We start from the raw sequence: 18,397 nt of genomic DNA, 5'->3' as shown, positions 1-18,397 counted from the left end.
TTAGAGGTTTGATATGAGTTCATACAGATTAGAGGTTTGACATGACGTCATACAGATTAGGGGTTTGATAAAGCCATTTCCAGAGTGACTGAAATCGATGACGTGACGTCGTATAGATTAAAGGTGTGATAAAGCATTTTCAACCGTGACTGATATCAATATCATCACGGATAGCTGATACAGCACGATTGCCGTTGACTGTATTACACATGCAATTTATCTGTATTTACTACTAAGTATATAATAAATTGAAATTGATCATTTGTTTAATATTTCATAAAATTATTTTTTACACTACACAAAGCTACCAAGCACAATAAATATGTTCGCTTTCATTTATTTTTGTCGTCACATATTGTATTTAAAGCAGCAGTTGTATTTTACGTTGTTAAATACCAACGAGCTTTGTTAAACTGAATCTGAAATACATTATTCATAATTCGTGAAAAATATACTTAATATGTATTTCACCTTTCGTTTGATTTATCATTTTATTATTTATCAATCGAAAATATGGCCCACGAGAAAAATGGTATTTGTGCACATCGTTATGAAGTCAGCATTACAAGATAGGCTTCACTTTCATTTCTGTTCTTTTTAATGCTCTGCGATTATGCCAAGTATACCAGTGAATTGTAGATTCAACTTCTGCTGCGTCCGTTCGATACAGACCATTCATATGAGAATAGGTACAAGATCTAAACCACCAAGCGCCATGGCGTGATATTGCGCAGTTAGAGTGGTAAAAATCGTTGTCCCTGTCTTTTGTTGTAAACTTTTTTCCGTTCAAGCTGCTAGCTTCATGATCCCTCATGGCATTACCTGGAAAATATATATGGTTTAAAGCTAGTATAAATCTTCTTTGTGTTCAGGTTATATTGAAATAAGCAAATGATTCATATTACAGTGAAAAGGAGACATGCATGATTTTGGATTATATTTAAAAATACCGCTCGAGGCACATCATTAGATGTCAAATACATAAATTTGAAAAGCATTTAATGAAAAAGCATAAAGTCCAAGGTTAATGTAAGCCAGTATTTTCTACCCTATTAACAGAAATAAATGAAAACAAAAATCATTAAATTTTATTTTCGGATTTATGTCTGTCTAATCACAATTGTGTCGAGATGAAGGAACTATAAACAACTGTCATGCAGGTGAGAAGTTTACTGCGCTATAAAACCAGTTTTAATCCCCAATTTTCTTTTTTGTTAATACTTTTTGTTTTTATAAATTCCCCGTTAATAAATTAAGAAATTCTTTAAAAACTACGGTTCCAACTCCCTCAGTCAAAGTTGGGATTGGATGGATTTAGCTATTAATTTTATGTCCTTTTGGGAATAAAGCTCCTAATTTTTCTACATCTTTGCACATCCCTTGCTTTCAAATGCCTAAATTTGAGCGCTCCTGGTGAAAGTAAATCCAAAAAAGCGCTTCAAGATTTAAATAGATTGTTATATTCATTATCTCTAAGTTATCACTAGAAAGCCCAGATAAAAGTTAAAACACATATAAAAAATAATCATTATCTCAACCCCAAATAAAGCATTCCAAAAAATAAAAATAATACACATATTACTACTGTTTACTGTGAGATGTAATATTTTCTACAGCCGCTTCCGATTAATGGGGAAATTTCCATTTCTCCTTTAACTTAGGACTTTAACTTGACCTGATGTTGTAAATAAAGGCAACAGTAGAATACCGCTGTTCGAAATTCATAAATCGATTGAGAAAAAAACAAATCCGGGTTACAAACTAAAACTAAACAAATTTACAAAACCGAGTCCTTGTATTTTGACATGACCATTTCTTTCTTTCCATGCAAAAAAATACAAATATCGAGGTTTAACTAGAGGCTCTTTAGAGCCTGTGTCGCTCACCTAAGTATATGTTCATATTCAATAACGGACATTGTCCCAACATTGTAGACGAGAATAGAATTTATGACAAAAATTTCTTTTTTGTTGATCTTGTACTACTGATCGTTTTGATTGTTTAGTTTCTCTCTATCTTCTTTAATTTTTGCTCAAAACACAAAAGGTGAAAAAAACCCTCGTTAAAGGGCAATCACTCCTATATAGAGTGACAGTCTACTAACTATATCGGCAAAATTTGACTTGTTTGTAGATCTTACCTTGCTAATTAATTTTGCTATATAAAAATTTTTATCATTTAAGGCAAAACGCAATAAAATGGTAAAAATCGTCATTAAAGGGCACTAACTCCAACAAGGACTGGTCGGATGATTTCCATCATGTTGTATTAATTGTAAATCTTGTATTGTTGATAATTTTTGCTTATTTAAGTTTCTATCTATCTATTATAATTTTTTTTAAGATATCAGGCAAAAACACAAAAAATTGATAAAAAATCGTCATCATAGGGCAATAATTCTAATAAGGAGTCGACTGATTATTTCGTTTAATGTGCACTTATTTGTAGAATTTGTCTTGCTGTTCATTTTTGCAACATCAAGTTTCTCTCTATCTATTATAGTTTTCAAGATAATAGGCAAAAATGAAAAAAAAGTGATAAAATTTGTCAATTAAGGGCAATAACTCCTATAAGACGTCGTCTGACAGTTTTGACTATATACATAATAGGTAGAGCTCAACATTCTGAACATTTCTATCCCTGTCAGATTTTTCTATTCATAAGTTTCAAAATAATGGACAGAACTTGCATTTTACCCCTTATGTTCTATTTTTAGCCATTTTTTGGTTAAATTTGGCCACGTAGTTTCAGAGGAGAAGATTTTTGTCAAACTTAAAGGGAAACTTCGCAAAATAATGAAAAACTGATATTATGTCCATTCTGTATATTCATAAATATGAAAATTTTATTCTGCTAGATAAGAGATCACCATCGATTTTAAATTTAGAGTATCAATTCTCTGCTTGCGGCAATTTTGACGTCTTCTCGGTTTAGAAACCACGATATATCTATAAACCACAAAGGACCAAAACCAGCAGTAACCTAATGTAGTCGTAATTACGTGTCGATATCTTGTCAATCGTACGGTTGTTTTATCCGACTAACTAACTTGATACGGAAAATGTAATTATTTGTTAAATAACTATGGTCTGTCGGTTTTTAAACTGTTTATATGGGAATTAGTTAAAAAGTCAAAGTTCAAAGTCATAAATAAGTGTTCCGTGTAAAATTGTTTTCGAAAATCTTATTTGTTCATAATTCTTTTATGTAATAAACTTATTTAAATAAATTCGGACCTTCCCTTATCTGATCACCAGCATGGCTAAAGGTATTACTCCCAAAGGTATTGTGAGGTGACACGTCCAGGTATTCAAGCGATTTCCTGTCGGGCTTAAAAACTCTTATTACACAATTACATAAAGCAAGTTCATGCATCGTCTCACTTCTGAGAGTATTGATCAGTGTACACGGCCGATAACTTGTAACTTTCCATTTTGAAACTATCAGGTGTATAATATACATCTCTGTCTTGCGTGCCGACAGTGATATACTAGTCATTACCAGAGACATCTCTGTCATTACTAAACTCATACGCTTGTTTATAAATAACATTTCGGGTGTAAAGAATACTATTTATGAAAATCTAAATAATTCCAAAAAAAGATTTGATAAAATAAAAATCTATTTACAAATTTTTTTCCAAGGGTAAATTGGGGAAAATATAAGTATATACTCGTTGTCAATAATGATGGACATTTTGAAACATACAAGAAATATTGATTTAACAAAAATGTACGCACTTGTCGATCATTGGTTTATACGCCGGGATAGAAAGTTACGGAACTATAGATAGTCGCAATTTAAAATATATACATGTATATTGAATATAAGAAAGAAACATCCAGAACAATTTGATTTAAATACAGGTCGATATCTAACTTGCTTTGGTTCATCGAAGTTATGGACATAGTAAAATCACAGATTTATATTTCAATTAGATTGTTCTCGAACAGTTGAAGAAATTCATCATCATCACTATTGTTGGGTATAATCATGGAAGTAATATTTAATATTACTTCCATTGTATAATGTATAATAAAGTGAACATGGTTCTGAAAGTACCTTATGTCAATTTTCCTGTTCCGACATGCATGTAGTATATGCCACTGGACGTACACTAATGATCCCAAAAAGTCTATTTGAAGAAATAAAGAAACTTCACTTCGGATAGACTGATAGTAGTTGTACAAAAAATAAATTTACGAGTACCGTATTAACGTCTGACCAGCAAGAGGGTTGATTAATTTATTACGTTATATTGTGTGTGAATAAACCACATAAAAGTAACATGAGAAAAAATATAAATACGAAAAGTCGCATATCTGGAAAAAAAAGTCTCACCATCCATAGGATTTCACGTACAATTGTTATTCTTAATCGAAATAACGGACAGTCATTTACATGAATGACGGTACGCTTTGATAAAAAGGGGTGCCGCATATTATTCATCATCAATCTATTTTTTTTCAAGTTTATACTTTCCTGTTATTCTTATCAATTAACGCAGAGACATGTCACTATGCACTGATCTCTAGTTAACGACAATCAACTATATACATATCTGAATCTGATGTGAAATACCGTTCATCTCTTTCTTTCTTTTTTCTTCTTTTTTGGGGGGGGGATTTGGGCAGGGACATAAACATTGTTTGATGTACTGAGGGTTCCCAGGTTGTTGTTTTTTTTTGGGGGGGGGAGGGGGCGTGTTGGAGGTCAAGTCTATCGAAAGTTACAAAATAAGAGCGTTTTATTTATGAATTTACAAGAAGAATTCTGTTCTTGGACGTACTTTTCCTTTTTTTTTTAGTTCAGTGATTTTAATTGAGAAAAAATCTAGTCAAGAATTTAAATCGTTTCGGCAATCCCCATCTAAGACTTCTCTAAAATCATGAATGGCCATGCTTCACAATCATCAGAATTTTCTTTGCATTGGTACATTATGTATCGGTAGTGATTAACCATGACATTTCTGGGTATAACAGAGCTTCTTGTATATTACCTGTATGTGGTTAGGTGTCGTCCTATGAGGTCTTGCGTATACAGGTTCACATTTATAATGGTTTGTGATATAACAAGGTTTTATGACATTCACACTTCTGCATGTTCTGTATACCACATTCTTATCTTATTTTCAGACCGAAAGAGGAAATGAATAATTTCCAGGAAAAATATTGAGTATCAAAGTATCAAATTAATTTCGGGATTTTTTTCTTTCTTGGTAATAACAGAAATTTAAAGAATAAACTGCTTTTCCGCTTTGAGGTATTCTTGCCAGTTAAAACAGACATATAATTATATATGTATATATGTCTCTGGTATAGACATGGTTTATGAATGAATTATAAGTCTTGCAAAGGTACGCGCATTGAAAATTGATTCGATCCGCCGGTCTGTCTCCATTCAAAAAAAGGAAGGTTGACGTTAGATTGATTCTGTCATTTTTTTAAATCATCGTTGGTCAAATAGCTAAAGTATTTATACGTTGTGAGACTTAGAATATTTTAATGAGGACATTCCTGATTAGGTATCCTTTTTTTTATGTTTTTCACACCTGAAAAGAATATTTGTTCGTAATTATTTGATTCCATTCCAAGAATTTCCTGTCAAATTTTTAAACATCTTTTTTTCAAATAGCTGAAGTATTTATACGTTGTGACAGAGACAGATTTAAAATATTTTGATGAGAACATTAATTCATGAATATGTAAATAAAGATCGCTTTGGACGGACCAAATTATATAATTACAATTGGTAATTATCTATTTTAAATAATAAAGGTTACCGATTCTAATTGGAAATAGTACAATTTTTAGTTCATACACTCGTGTTTAGAAGGCCATTATTATTTATAAATCTATTAAATTAAATCAATTCAGTATTTCATGGTTACACAAACAGTGACAGCGGTCATAATTCATTTTAAACTGAGCTTACGCAAAATATAAAAATATACCACGACTATCCAGTTATTGTGCAACCTTATAACTCCCCCAAAATAATTATATTTCTTTTTTATATTTCTGATTCTAAAACTATCAGTCCCGTTTATCATTCATACAAAATGTTGTTCACACCTGGAACGGTGAACCGTGACAGCTAAGATTCACTGAGTGAAGATCAAAAGATTAGAATTACAGAATGCTAATATTTTAATTACCTTGAGTTTAACCACGCATTCAACAGTCACTAAGTGTCACAGTACATTACACATTGTATTTACACAGTACTAGCTGGAAATGTTTGCTAGACTCAAGTAAAGAGTCAGAATACAAACATGCATTTTTAATACATTATCAATCATGTCAGTTATATATGTTTGTTCAAAATATTCGTCGGAAAAAATATCATAAAAATGTTCTGTTATATAGATACAATGGATAAGCGTGGATTCTTGAAAAAGAAACCATGAGCCCGGAGGGCGAATGGTTTGTTTTTCATGAATCTACGCTTATCCATTGTATCTATAACTTAAACTATTGTGTTAATATCTTTTCAAAATTAAAGCCTTTTCTTAATTAGAAGGTATTGTAAGTGAGTTTAAATAACCATGTTATCGTGTCAAACGATGCATTGATAATTCTCAGAGCACAATTAATTGGTTAACACAATACAAATATAACACTTCTACCTTTAAAGATCTTTATATTATCAGGCATCTGAATATTATCTGTTTTTACAAAATAAGACATTCGAACTTATTTCTAATAAAATTGAGAATGGAAATGAGGAATGTGTCAAAGAGACAACAACCCGTCCAAAGAGCATATATAAAGTATATATAATAAGTATGTTACCGAAATTTCTAGCACTCTAGGCACATCACGATTTTCTAGCATAGGAATTTGCGAACAAATATTTGTAAAATTATGTAGTAAAACAGATGAAATCATACTATATTTATACAACAAAAATTGAAAAATAGAATGTAAACATTTTTGTTTCAAACATGTGAAATAGCCAATAATAATCAAAAAAAAAAAACGGTAAAACACGCTATTATTACAAAAATATCCAATATAACATGCAAAATTAGAAAAAAAAAACAGAATTGGGACAACAGAGATAATACAATGATTCGAACCTAAACCGACAAATCCCTATCTTTTAACTCGTTGATTTTAAGCATGCTAACCTCGCGGCTACCAACTTATACTATACGACTGCCCATTGTGTATATATAAAGGTACAACCCTTGTGTGTCCGATGTTCATTTATATATATAAAATAGACATCTAAGTTGTAACCCATTGGTAGCCGAGAGGTTTCGTCGATGTGTTGATGTCAGTCATTCATAACACATTTCAAGGAAGGGTTCGATTCCCAGTGAAGGCATAAACAAATTACAAAAATTAAAGGTAAGTTTTTAAATTAATTCCATTAGTGAACAGAATTCAGTAAATTAGCCAATTCAAACTTAATGAAATTAGACACACAAAGGAAACAATTGAATATAATTTGGTGAGTCCATTTCAGCGGCAGATTTAGGAAGCGTTGATTCTAGAAAAAGAATCCACGGTAAATGAATAGGCTGACGTCACCACAATGGTTTAAATTGTATGATTTACTTTTATTACTATAATCATATCAGAAATCCTTAAAACATAAATCCTACAATTTAATTTTATTGATCACTTTACTTTCTTAATTTTTAGTTGGTTAATAGCTACACCAAAAGTCGTCGATGCGCTTTAAATCGCGTTATTAGATGGTTAACGAACAAGACTTAAATGAGATTAATTCCACTCCCGGCATGCAAAAAGACTTAAACTACGTCACAGAAGTCAGGAAGTTTGAATAAATAAAATTAATAATTCCCAATTTTCTTCTTTATTAGTTTTCATATCCAAATAAAACTTGGTGAATATGTTTTTTATGGTATTATGAACATAATAAGATGATAAGTAAAAAATCGCGAATTTTCCCTTTAACGACGGCGGACGACGGACGATGACATACGACGGACGCTAAGTGATGAGAAAAACTCACTTGGCCCTTAGGGCTAGGTGAGCTAAAAAGTTACTAATATTGAAATCTCCATGTACATATTTTTATTCCGTATGGACAAAACATTAAAGTAACAATATGGCCAAAATCTCCATTTAAGGGCGATAACTCATAAAAACAGTCGATTGATTATGAATAAGACGATCATATAGTTTGATGTCCTGTACAATGTCAGGAATATGGCAGTTGTTATCTACAGTCCGTTTCTATGCATGTTGGCGTTTGCTTTTGTTGTAGTTCAGTGTTTCTGTTGTTCCGTTGTTTTCCTCTTATAGGTAATGTGTTCCCCTCGGTTTTAGTTTGTTACCCGGATTTGATTTTGCTTTATCGAATCATGACTAATTAACAGCGGTAAACTACTGTTGCCTTTATTTGACAATCTGCACAATTTTGCACCCGTGAGTTTATCTCATATTTTAAGATGTTCGAAATATAAGACAACTATGTATATTTGTGTTTACGCCATTACGAGCATGTTTGACGGGTGAGAGGAAACAAACTTCATCTGACTATTTAAGTATTGTTCAGAATAAAATTGGTTGAAATTATCCCAGTGGTTTATTTTCTTAAAAATACACGAAGACATGTAAAACAATAAGTACCTTATAGAAATCAAAATGTGGGTTATACACCAATTAAACAGTTAAAATACAGTTGTAGCTAAAAGATAAGTGTTTTTATACACTCCCATGAATAACATGCAGTTATGCAATGATACTTTGGTATTTGAATAAATGAAACTATAGAAATTGAAGGCAATTTATCACGTTCTGAACATTTAAAAAAACAATTCAAACTCAAACTGTAAATACTTTACACGATTCAATTACAGAAAATGCATTGACCTCTTAATGCAGCTGGCTTAGTACATACCAGCATCTCCTGTGTAGCCCTGGATTGTCAGTTGATATTCAGAAGAGGCGTTCCCAATGTTGAATGTACTGTAAATAGCGTATCTGTTTTCTTCTTCAAAATCTTCAAGGTCAAATCGTAACTGATACTGCCTTTGGGAAGTTATAGCATGAATATTCTTATTTCCTGAAAGATTTTTTTTTCTGATTGATTGATCGACTAATTCATTTATTGCTTGATAAATATATTTGAGATTTAGTTTTTCATTTATTGTCAGTTTATTCCTTATGAACTCAACACGTTGGAATTTTCAGTTATTTAAAGTTTTATTGGTAGAGATCATTTGATTCAAGCAAATTAAACGACCGAACAAATGAAAATACTAAATTTACCCTTTTGATTAACCTTTTTAATTGATAAATTGCCAATCCTATGTTTGACTGGGTAATCTCTGAATATCTCCCATATGACAGTTAAACCCTTGCTAAGGAAGTTGTTCGTTTGGCTATGCGAGATTTATGAATATGCACTTACGTCAAATTGGCATACTCTTTATATGTCTGTTCTAAATCAAGAGCCTGCAGTTCAGTGCTTGTCGTTGGTTCATGTCTGTCATATTTTTTTCTCAAATATTTTTGTTATAAATTATGCCGTTAGTTTACTCGTTTGAATTGTTTCAATTTTTTGTGTCGAGGCCATATATAGCCCACTTTACGGTATGTTTATTTTTTATTTAATTGATGAAGGCCATACGGTGGCTTATAACTGCTAACATCCACTTCATTTCAACTCTAATGGATAGTTGTCTCATTTGCAATCAAACCATATCACCTTATTTTTATATAAGACGATGAATGAATGAACAAGTGAGAGACTCCTGCGTGGAGCAAATGTTGACACAGTAAAGCATCATAGAATAGATTCCCCTTTTCAAAGCTAAATTCTACTGTATTAAGTTAACTATATGGAATGTTGTTTATTTGATATGCTAAATAAAAGAACATAATTATCGAGGTTTTTCAGAAATAACTCTATTGTGGTCATTGCAAATATGAACATAATTACCTAACCAGAATTCATTCTGAAGATCACCAAAACCATTTTCGTAATCTGTCCAGCCACGATAAAAATCAGTAGATCCATCTCTTCTTCTTTGAAGCACCTTATTTAAATTGATAATATTTGAAAATTTAAAAAGAAACATATTACTCGTTACAATACGATATGGTGTTATTTGATGCAATATATGCGAAGTTGAGAATTTGGAACAATTCTAACTTTTACTAAAATCTGGCAAGAACCGCCAGGAGAACTGTTTTATAGAAGAGCCGCTAGAAAAGTTGCTCTGCAACATAAAGAACAGATTTCGACATTGTGTGTTCTAATAAGAACATTTCTAACTTAGATTATTCAGTTAGAAAATTTTAGACAATTTTAAGCTGGAACCGTTTTGGACAGTACTATCCCAAAGTTCTGTCACTCAATAACCCACATTTCAATGAGTGCTTATATATCATACATCCTAGTGGATTATGGTTTTCTGCTTTGTATCGATCTGATGAGTTTAGTCCTTTTTTCAACTAATGTTGATAGATATAGGAAGATGTGGTATGAGTGCCAATGAGACAACTCTCCATCCAAGTTACAATTTATAAAAGATAGTTCTTTTGTTGTGCGGTTACATCACTATCCAAGGTTAAGGGGATGTTTGAGCGCTCACAAACATGTTTAACCCCGCCACATTTTTTATGTGCATGTCCAAAGTCAGGAGCCTATAGTTCAGTGGTTGTCGTTGGTTCATGTCTGTCATAAAGGTTTTTCGTTAATTGTTTTGTTATAAATTAGGCCGTTAGTTTTCTTAATTGAATTGTTTCTTATTTCATGTCGGGGACTTTTATAGCCGACTATACGGTATGGGTTTTCCTCATTGTTGAAGGCCGCACGGCTGCCTTTATTTGCTAACATCCACTTTTTGAACTTTGGTGTATAGTTGTCTTATTGGCAATCATACCTCATCTCCTTATTTTTATATAGATATTAAAGATACTACAGAAAAAGAAATTCTGCGTCATATCTTCTAGATATATTCACAGATTGATTTCCAACTAGAATCTATGACAAAAGTGATGATTTCAACTTTCCATTTTTCAATAGTAAAATACCTTTGTATGGCGTTTACATATCTCCGTTTATATGTGTCGTTTGTTCATGTTCGCACTATACGGACTTCCAATTTATTTACAGGGGTGTGCTCCTTACACAAAAAAAAAACAGTTTATGTCGGAGAATGACTGAAATCGACACTACATACGTTTTACGATCATCATCACAAATTAGAAAATGTTGAGCGGTATTATGTATTGGTGTATCAACACATTAGCGACAAGTTTTTTGCGGTCTTAGATCTTTAAATTCAGTATATTTTTTTGATCTAATTTTTTTCAAATTGTGTTCTCCTCCCGATTGTGACATTTTGACTGAGTGTGAATACAGATAGCGGAAATTGCATGCATATCAGGAGACCCTTACCCTGTCGATGCGACCCGGATCGCTTCTTTCTGAGTTTATGCGATTCCCGAATGTTTGTTTTGAATTGTAACTTCATAATAAATTTACGTTTTACATAAGTTAACTACTGTCGCCTTAATTTACCCTGAAACATGATAATCCTGACATTTCGATAGCTTTATTTAAAGTTTTGATGTAGTTAAGTATTTTTTTTATTTATTGGTCTTTATATTAATTTCATTTCTCTCTTTCTTTATAGTTTAGTTTGTTTTTTATTTTATCTTCATCTTTCAAAAAAAGTATTCTGCAATTTCGTTTTTACTTTTAATGATTATTTAGTATTGTTCAATTTACACTTTTTTTTAATGCTATTATTTTTCTAATTAAAATCCTGACAAAAGGTTTTAATTGTCCCCTGACAAATACCAGACGCAATAAATTAGCAGAGAATTTGACTTTTAATTTCTAATTTTTACGGAAATGACAAAAATGGATGCGCTCGTGATTACAATGTGAATATTTTATAAAATGATATATTTTGGTATTGATTATCTACATAAAACTACTTACAGTATGTTATTTTCTCAATTTTATAGTCGGGGCTATCGTTTTTTTCATAAAAGCATTCTAAATTGGTTTTGCGCGAAAGCCAATATAACGGGTGTTGCATTCGAGAGGAATTTTTTGTTACGTTAAACTCACCGTCCAACCACCACCGGATGTATTCTGATCACAATAAACTTTCAAGACATGAAAATGGTTCGGTCGTATTTCATAAGTACCACTTGGAAGATCTGGGTGTAATCCACTACAGTCAGTAACTGGCTGCATTTGATCTAAATGTGTATATTTGAAAAGCAACATTATAATTGTTTTAAATACAAGGTTAATTATACTCTATGACGAGGACAGTGGGGATGTTAAAAAAATAATTCATGTTTATAATTAAAGAACCTTTGAAAACACACTCATATACCATAGGCCCCCACATTACCACTGGGTAAACAAAATCTTACTAGAATCCGTAGTTTAAAGAATCAAACTTTAAAAAAAATTGATACAAATTTCTTGTGGATATGTACATCTACATATTATGCCTTCATTAACTATAAAGTTTCTTAAAATTCTGTTGTCTGGTTTCAGAGGAGTTACGATGACAATTTGTTGCATAAGTATATTTAAGCCAAAATTCTAGGTTCAAATGGACATAACTGCTAGAAGAAATGTTGAATCATAATTTCTTGTCGATATGCATATCTACATAGTATGTCCTTATTATCTACAAAGCGTCATGAGTTTCTGTTGTGTGGTTTAGAGGGGTTGCTTTGACAAACTGTTGCAGTAGTTTATTTAGGCAAAAGCTCGAAGTTCAAAGGCGCATACCTCCTAGGAAAAATTGAATCATAATTTCTTGTCGATATGCACATCTACATAGTATGTCCTTTTTATCTACAAAGCGTCATGAGTTTCTGTTGTGTGTTTTCAGAGGGATTGCGGTGAGAAACTGTTGCAGTAGTTTATTTAGGCAAAAACTCTAAGTTCAAAGGCGCATATAACTCCTAGGAAAAAAATTGAATTATAATTTCCTGTCGATATGCACATCTACATAGTATGTCCTTATCATCTACAAAGTTTAATGATTTTAAAGGAGTTGCGATGACAAGAACAGGACTGACGGACGAACGGACTTGCGGACGGACGGGTCAAAAACAATAGACACTTCGTTGCATGGGGTATAATAACCGGATTATTAAATGGTTTTATTAGAGCCACGCATACAATTAGAAATTGAATCGTTGATGCCGAGTATTTAAATTATATGTTTATTTTAACATCTTTGTAATTTTAGATTATTCAAGATTAAAACCTTGAATTATTGGCTGGTTGGCAATCATTTTGAAAATTAGTTATTTGATCGGATCAGCATCTTCAACAATCCGTACCATGGTGAATCGTGTTGTCAAATGACGTTTTTTTTTATATATATATATTTACCAATGAATCCAGCACATTTTCAGGACTGTGTCTGCGATTTGTCTTGATATTTTTTTTTATCTGGATAATGGTCATATGCGGCATGGGTCTCAAAGGTTTGTGCATGCCAAGATTTTACAACGCATATGACATCAATGAATGAGAATTTTCGCCAATTTGTATCATCATTAACGATACGACAGGTGTCACACGTGGTGCAGAATCTGCTTACCCTTTTGGAGCACCTACAATATTCCATGTTTTGTTTGTTTTTGTCGTGTTTCGTTTTGTGCTATAGCATTGTCACGTACCTTCAGCTTATATGTTTGAATATCCCTTCAGCTTATATGTTTGAATATCCCTTCGGCTTATATGTTTGAATATCCCTTCAGCTTATATGTTTGAATATCCCTTCAGCTTATATGTTTGAATATCCCTTCGGCTTATATGTGTCTTCGGCTTATTTGTTTGAATATCCCTTCGGCTTATATGTTTGAATATCCCTTCGGCTTATATGTTTGAATATCCCTTCAGCTTATATGTTTGAATATCCCTTCAGCTTATATGTTTGAATATTCCTTCGGCTTATATGTTTGAATATAACTTCAGCTTATATGTTTGAAAATAACTTCAGCTTATATGTTTGAATATAACTTCAGCTTATATGTTTGAATATAACTTCAGCTTATATGTTTGAATATAACTTCGGCTTATATGTTTGAATATCCCTTCGGCATTTCTTTTAAAACTGAAAAATTCGCGAACAATTTTTGATTGATCAAGATTAAAGTTATACTTACTGATGTCTTTAACACAAAATGTTTCGCCGTCCCTCATAGTTTGGCAGATTTCGCCGACTTGACAATTTCCTATTTTTGAACAAGGGTCATATCTGGAAAACTGTTCGACATTATTTGATTTAATTTAATTTCGCAAGTAAATTTATCAATTAAGCTTCACGACACTATAACTATTTTGAAATGGTAGTTTTAGGGAACGACCATTTAACTTCAAAAAAAGGGGGGGGGGGGTTCCATAAAAATATTCTGATCCTCAATTTGATGAAAAAAAATATTGTGGTCAAGCAGATGACAAAAAAAATATTTTGAATCCAGATTTTTCCCATACCTTATTGTGATACATTTTGGAAAAAAAACTATTTGATAGCGTCGAAGAACTAAAAAAAAATGTTCGGGCTTTGCGCGGAAAAAAATTTCTGACCCAGGCAAAAACCATAACCCCCAACCCCCTTTTAAGTTAAATGGTTGCTCCTTTAGATGAAGAATAATATCTGGAAAAAACACTTTCTTACTATCAATATTTACTTAGAATCTTGCATTTAGTAATTATTGATAAAAACGGAGTTTAAAATCTTCAGTGATCCTATAGTTTTTCCAACTAGTAAAAAATTGATGGTACATAATGAATTTGGATGCATAAAAAAATAAAAATAAAAAGCGTAATACAAAACCTACAAAACCTGAATTGTTTTTCCTTTGTTGTCTTTTAAAATTATGTTGACCAAACCGTCTGTCATCTATGCGTGTAGGTAGAACAACATGAGTCCTTCATATGATTTTAGAATTTAGGTAGCATTGTTTAAAAAACTGGCCGCATCAATAATTTTGCCTGTAAGCAAATGCACGGAATACAGGGATGGTATGCTATCGGGGCTGAAACGTCCAGTAGAAGTGATATCGACCCAGTGTTTTTTCAGGGGTTTTAATGCACCAGAGATATTATGCTTATGATTTTGTACCCTAGATGTTTCGTCTTCATAAACCACGGCTTCAATTGTGCGTAGTGCAATAAAGCGAAAAAAATTGGTTGGTGATGGTTCCAAGCCCATATCAGAAGCTTTTTTGGTGCTTCCATAGTGCTGATCAATCAACAGGAATTGTATAGAAAAGAGAGTTTTATATTGCATATGATATCTATATAATACACTGGACTTGAATAATATTAATATCATTTGAAGCCAATATCGTTTCTAAAAATGAAAACAACCCGTTAAATAATTTCATAATGGGATCCTTGTAAAATCATTTTATTGGGGAAAGATAAGAAGATGAAAATAGTGTCTGATATACAAATAAAGTTTTGCAAATTATTGAAATGTGTAGCTCCTATATGGCAATAAAATACAGTATGCTTCGGAAATTATGTGCGAGTTCAAATTCTTGCATATGATATTTGGAACCCAAAACTACAGCAATCCATTTCAACTTTTAACTTTAAGTTATGATTGATACTTACATTTCTGTATTGCTGTATGTTTACATGCACATAACCAATTCCTTCAACTAAGTCGGTTTCGACGTTTTTCTCGTTTATTTCGCAGTGGCGTTCTTCTTCTTTGTAATTGAAAGAAAGACATCTTCTCCGACGAATGCATTTATCAAAACATGCATTTGCCCCAACGTTTTCAAACGTAATAAATGTATATCCATGCAATCGAGCATTGATATGATCAGGGTCCACTCTTAAGCTTCTAAGATGACATTCCTGACAAAATGTTCCTATCAAATGTATGAATAATGTAAATCCAATATAATAATATGATACATGTACATTAAATAAAACTACTGACATAATTGTCGCTAAATTATGCTTTCTCTTTTGCTTTTAGTTTTAACAAAATAAAGACTATTCGGAAAGTATACACGCTGTCTGGCCTTAGCAACAGTTCTAACCAATTCAATGCTTATACTTTGGAACAGTGTACAATGAATTATGAATGTTTTTATCTTTCAAAATCATTTTTTCATTATGACAACGATATTTTAGAACTGTATTTTATAAATGTAATGCTAGTTAAGGACCAGTTAATCTCACTCAGTCTTTAATTATTTATATCTATTCGTTCAATTTCAAAAAATTATAGACGGACATCGATATGCCTGATTGATATGTTCCTATAGTGATATTTGTTGATCAGTGTCGATGTTATTCGTTGAGAGTAAATGAAATACACATTGTCCAACGAATACATTTTTCGTTTTCAAATGTAATAAATGTATATCTTATATAAGGGTTTGGATAAAATCAATATTAACAACATATTTTTTCATAAAAAAATCTAGGCAAACAAAACCTGATTACTTCACAGATAAAATAACACCTAAAATTTCAAATACACAAAAAAACAAACTACCCACAAAAAGGTATAAGGGATCTCTACCCCCAGGGATTTAAAATCTAGACCTCCCGATTGCTCATGTGCATCGTCTCCATACAAACATTGTCCGACTGATCATGTTATAACTGGAAAGATTGGTATCGTAACAACAACAATGAACAGATTAGATAGTTGTTTGCGAAAGGCCCGCAATATCAAATCCCAAGCCTATCTGCAAAAAGAACTCCAGGTCACTGTTAGATGCAGTAAAGGAAAATACCAGAACATGAGTAAAGCGTGAGCCAAATGAACCAAAACTGAACACTAAATTTGATAGGATCAAAGCTGTTCGGTCATGCATTCTTAAACGCATTCAAAATCAACAATGCCCACTGAACATACAGATTTCTAATCCTTTCAAGAAGCACAAGTATTTTGCAGTCATGTAAAAACCTTTGATTTTTTTACGCTTTACACAACTATTCCCCATGTTAAATTCAAAGAACGACTAAATCCTCTCATTAAACAGAGTTATTTTTTTCTACAAAATGGGAAACGTATATACAAATAGGTCATGCAAATCTCACTTTGTGAAGAACCACACTATTCCCCCAACAAATACACCGAAGACGATATCATCAAAATGTTGGTCTTTTATCGACAACATCTTTGTAGAGTTTGGTGGATTTATATTTCAGTAGACATTCAGTATGTCAATGGGTACTAATTGTGCAGTACTACTGGAAGAAATGTTTTATACTCATGTGAATAAGAATTATTACAAATAGAAAACGTATCTAGTAAAGTTCTTTAATTTAACCTTAAGATATTTTAATGATATTCGATTACTCAATAACCCACATTTCAATTAGTGTTTACATCTCATATATCCCAGTCTTGTCATGACAATAGTTATGGTAGAGGAGTGGCGATATGAATATTTATTTTTGATTGCATTGGAAAGATCTTGCAATTGCAAACAAAAATATATATGGTTTAGTGTTGACATATTAAATATCAATATTTAAACTTTGGCGGTTAATGATCAAGGTTATGTGTCATCTTTTGTATTCAGCGACACATCATCATGAGGTGCTGCAGACCTGTGCAAAATATCAATAACCATTGTCATAAGATAAAAAAAGTTACATTTAGAACACAAATATGTCTCCAAAAAAAATATTATTTTTTCATGTGATAAAACACTAAATGAAATTTCGGATTTAAAAGGGTTTGCAAATGTTATGTAAATGCATTCAGTTATATATCTTTATTTTCATAAATCATAGTACAATGGTATAGAGATACATACAAATAAATTGACATACATAATATAAAATGTAAGTACAAATATAAAGTAGAAACATAAAGTGGTTACCCAGGAGATTATAGGCATTTAATAATTATTCGTATAAATTTGCACAGTTTGTTCAGTTCAGGCGAGTTGTTGCTTTTCATAAGATCTTGAAATTTTAAAATATTTGGTCTGTTTACAAAATAATGCTTTAACAGTGTTTTTTTACTTTCATCTATTGCCGAACATTCTAAAACATAATGAAACTCGTCGCCAATATCAATGGTCTTACATAAAGGACAAATACGATTTTCTCTCTGAATATTTTGCCATCTACCAATTTCGATAGGTATTTTTGTGTTGAAAGTTCTAAATCTACAAAAAGAAGCAATATTTTTGTCATCTAGAATATCAAAGTAGGTTTCAAAATTTAGACTGTTTTTGAATAATTTATAATTTAGAGCTTTTGGAGAGTTCTGTAAAGTAGCATACCATGTCTGCATGAACTGGTCAGTTAATCTTAATTTAACAGTATCATACAACCAGTTTTTACAGATAAAATATTTAGTGTTCCATATATTTGATAGTCCACAATTATCAAGCACAGATTATACATTCTTACACCAAGCTATGTTTCCATTGTAACT

General features: G+C 31.8%; 1 protein-coding gene across 1 annotated transcript; it reads right to left on the bottom strand.

Moving 5' to 3' along the window:
- Positions 1 to 254: 254 nt before the first annotated feature.
- On the bottom strand, positions 255 to 16,039 carry LOC127699844 (fibrinogen-like protein 1). Its single transcript, XM_052203220.1, has 6 exons — positions 15,595 to 16,039; positions 14,139 to 14,238; positions 12,067 to 12,200; positions 9,922 to 10,018; positions 8,878 to 9,042; positions 255 to 822 (listed from the first exon to the last, which is right to left on the bottom strand). The coding sequence occupies exons 1-6, from the start codon at positions 15,928 to 15,930 to the stop codon at positions 563 to 565; spliced, it is 1,092 nt and encodes a 363-aa protein (XP_052059180.1). The 5' UTR covers positions 15,931 to 16,039; the 3' UTR covers positions 255 to 562.
- Between the last annotated feature and the right edge of the window lie 2,358 nt (positions 16,040 to 18,397).

The sequence above is a fragment of the Mytilus californianus genome, unplaced genomic scaffold (assembly GCF_021869535.1).
Source record: "Mytilus californianus isolate M0D057914Y unplaced genomic scaffold, xbMytCali1.0.p SCAF_42, whole genome shotgun sequence".
In the NCBI taxonomy this organism is placed as follows: Eukaryota; Metazoa; Mollusca; class Bivalvia; order Mytilida; family Mytilidae; genus Mytilus; species Mytilus californianus.
This window is presented reverse-complemented; position numbering and strand designations above follow the sequence as displayed.

Excerpts from the sequence above, each read along its gene's own strand:
- LOC127699844 (XM_052203220.1), bottom strand. The coding sequence starts at position 15,930 with ATGTCAGTAGTTTTATTTAATGTACATGTATCATATTATTATATTGGA. Across the intron at positions 14,239-15,594 it reads ACATACAGCAATACAGAAAT|TTTTCCAGATATGACCCTTG; the intron begins GTAAGTATCAAT and ends AATGTCGAACAG. Across the intron at positions 823-8,877 it reads GGGCTACACAGGAGATGCTG|GTAATGCCATGAGGGATCAT; the intron begins GTATGTACTAAG and ends TATATTTTCCAG.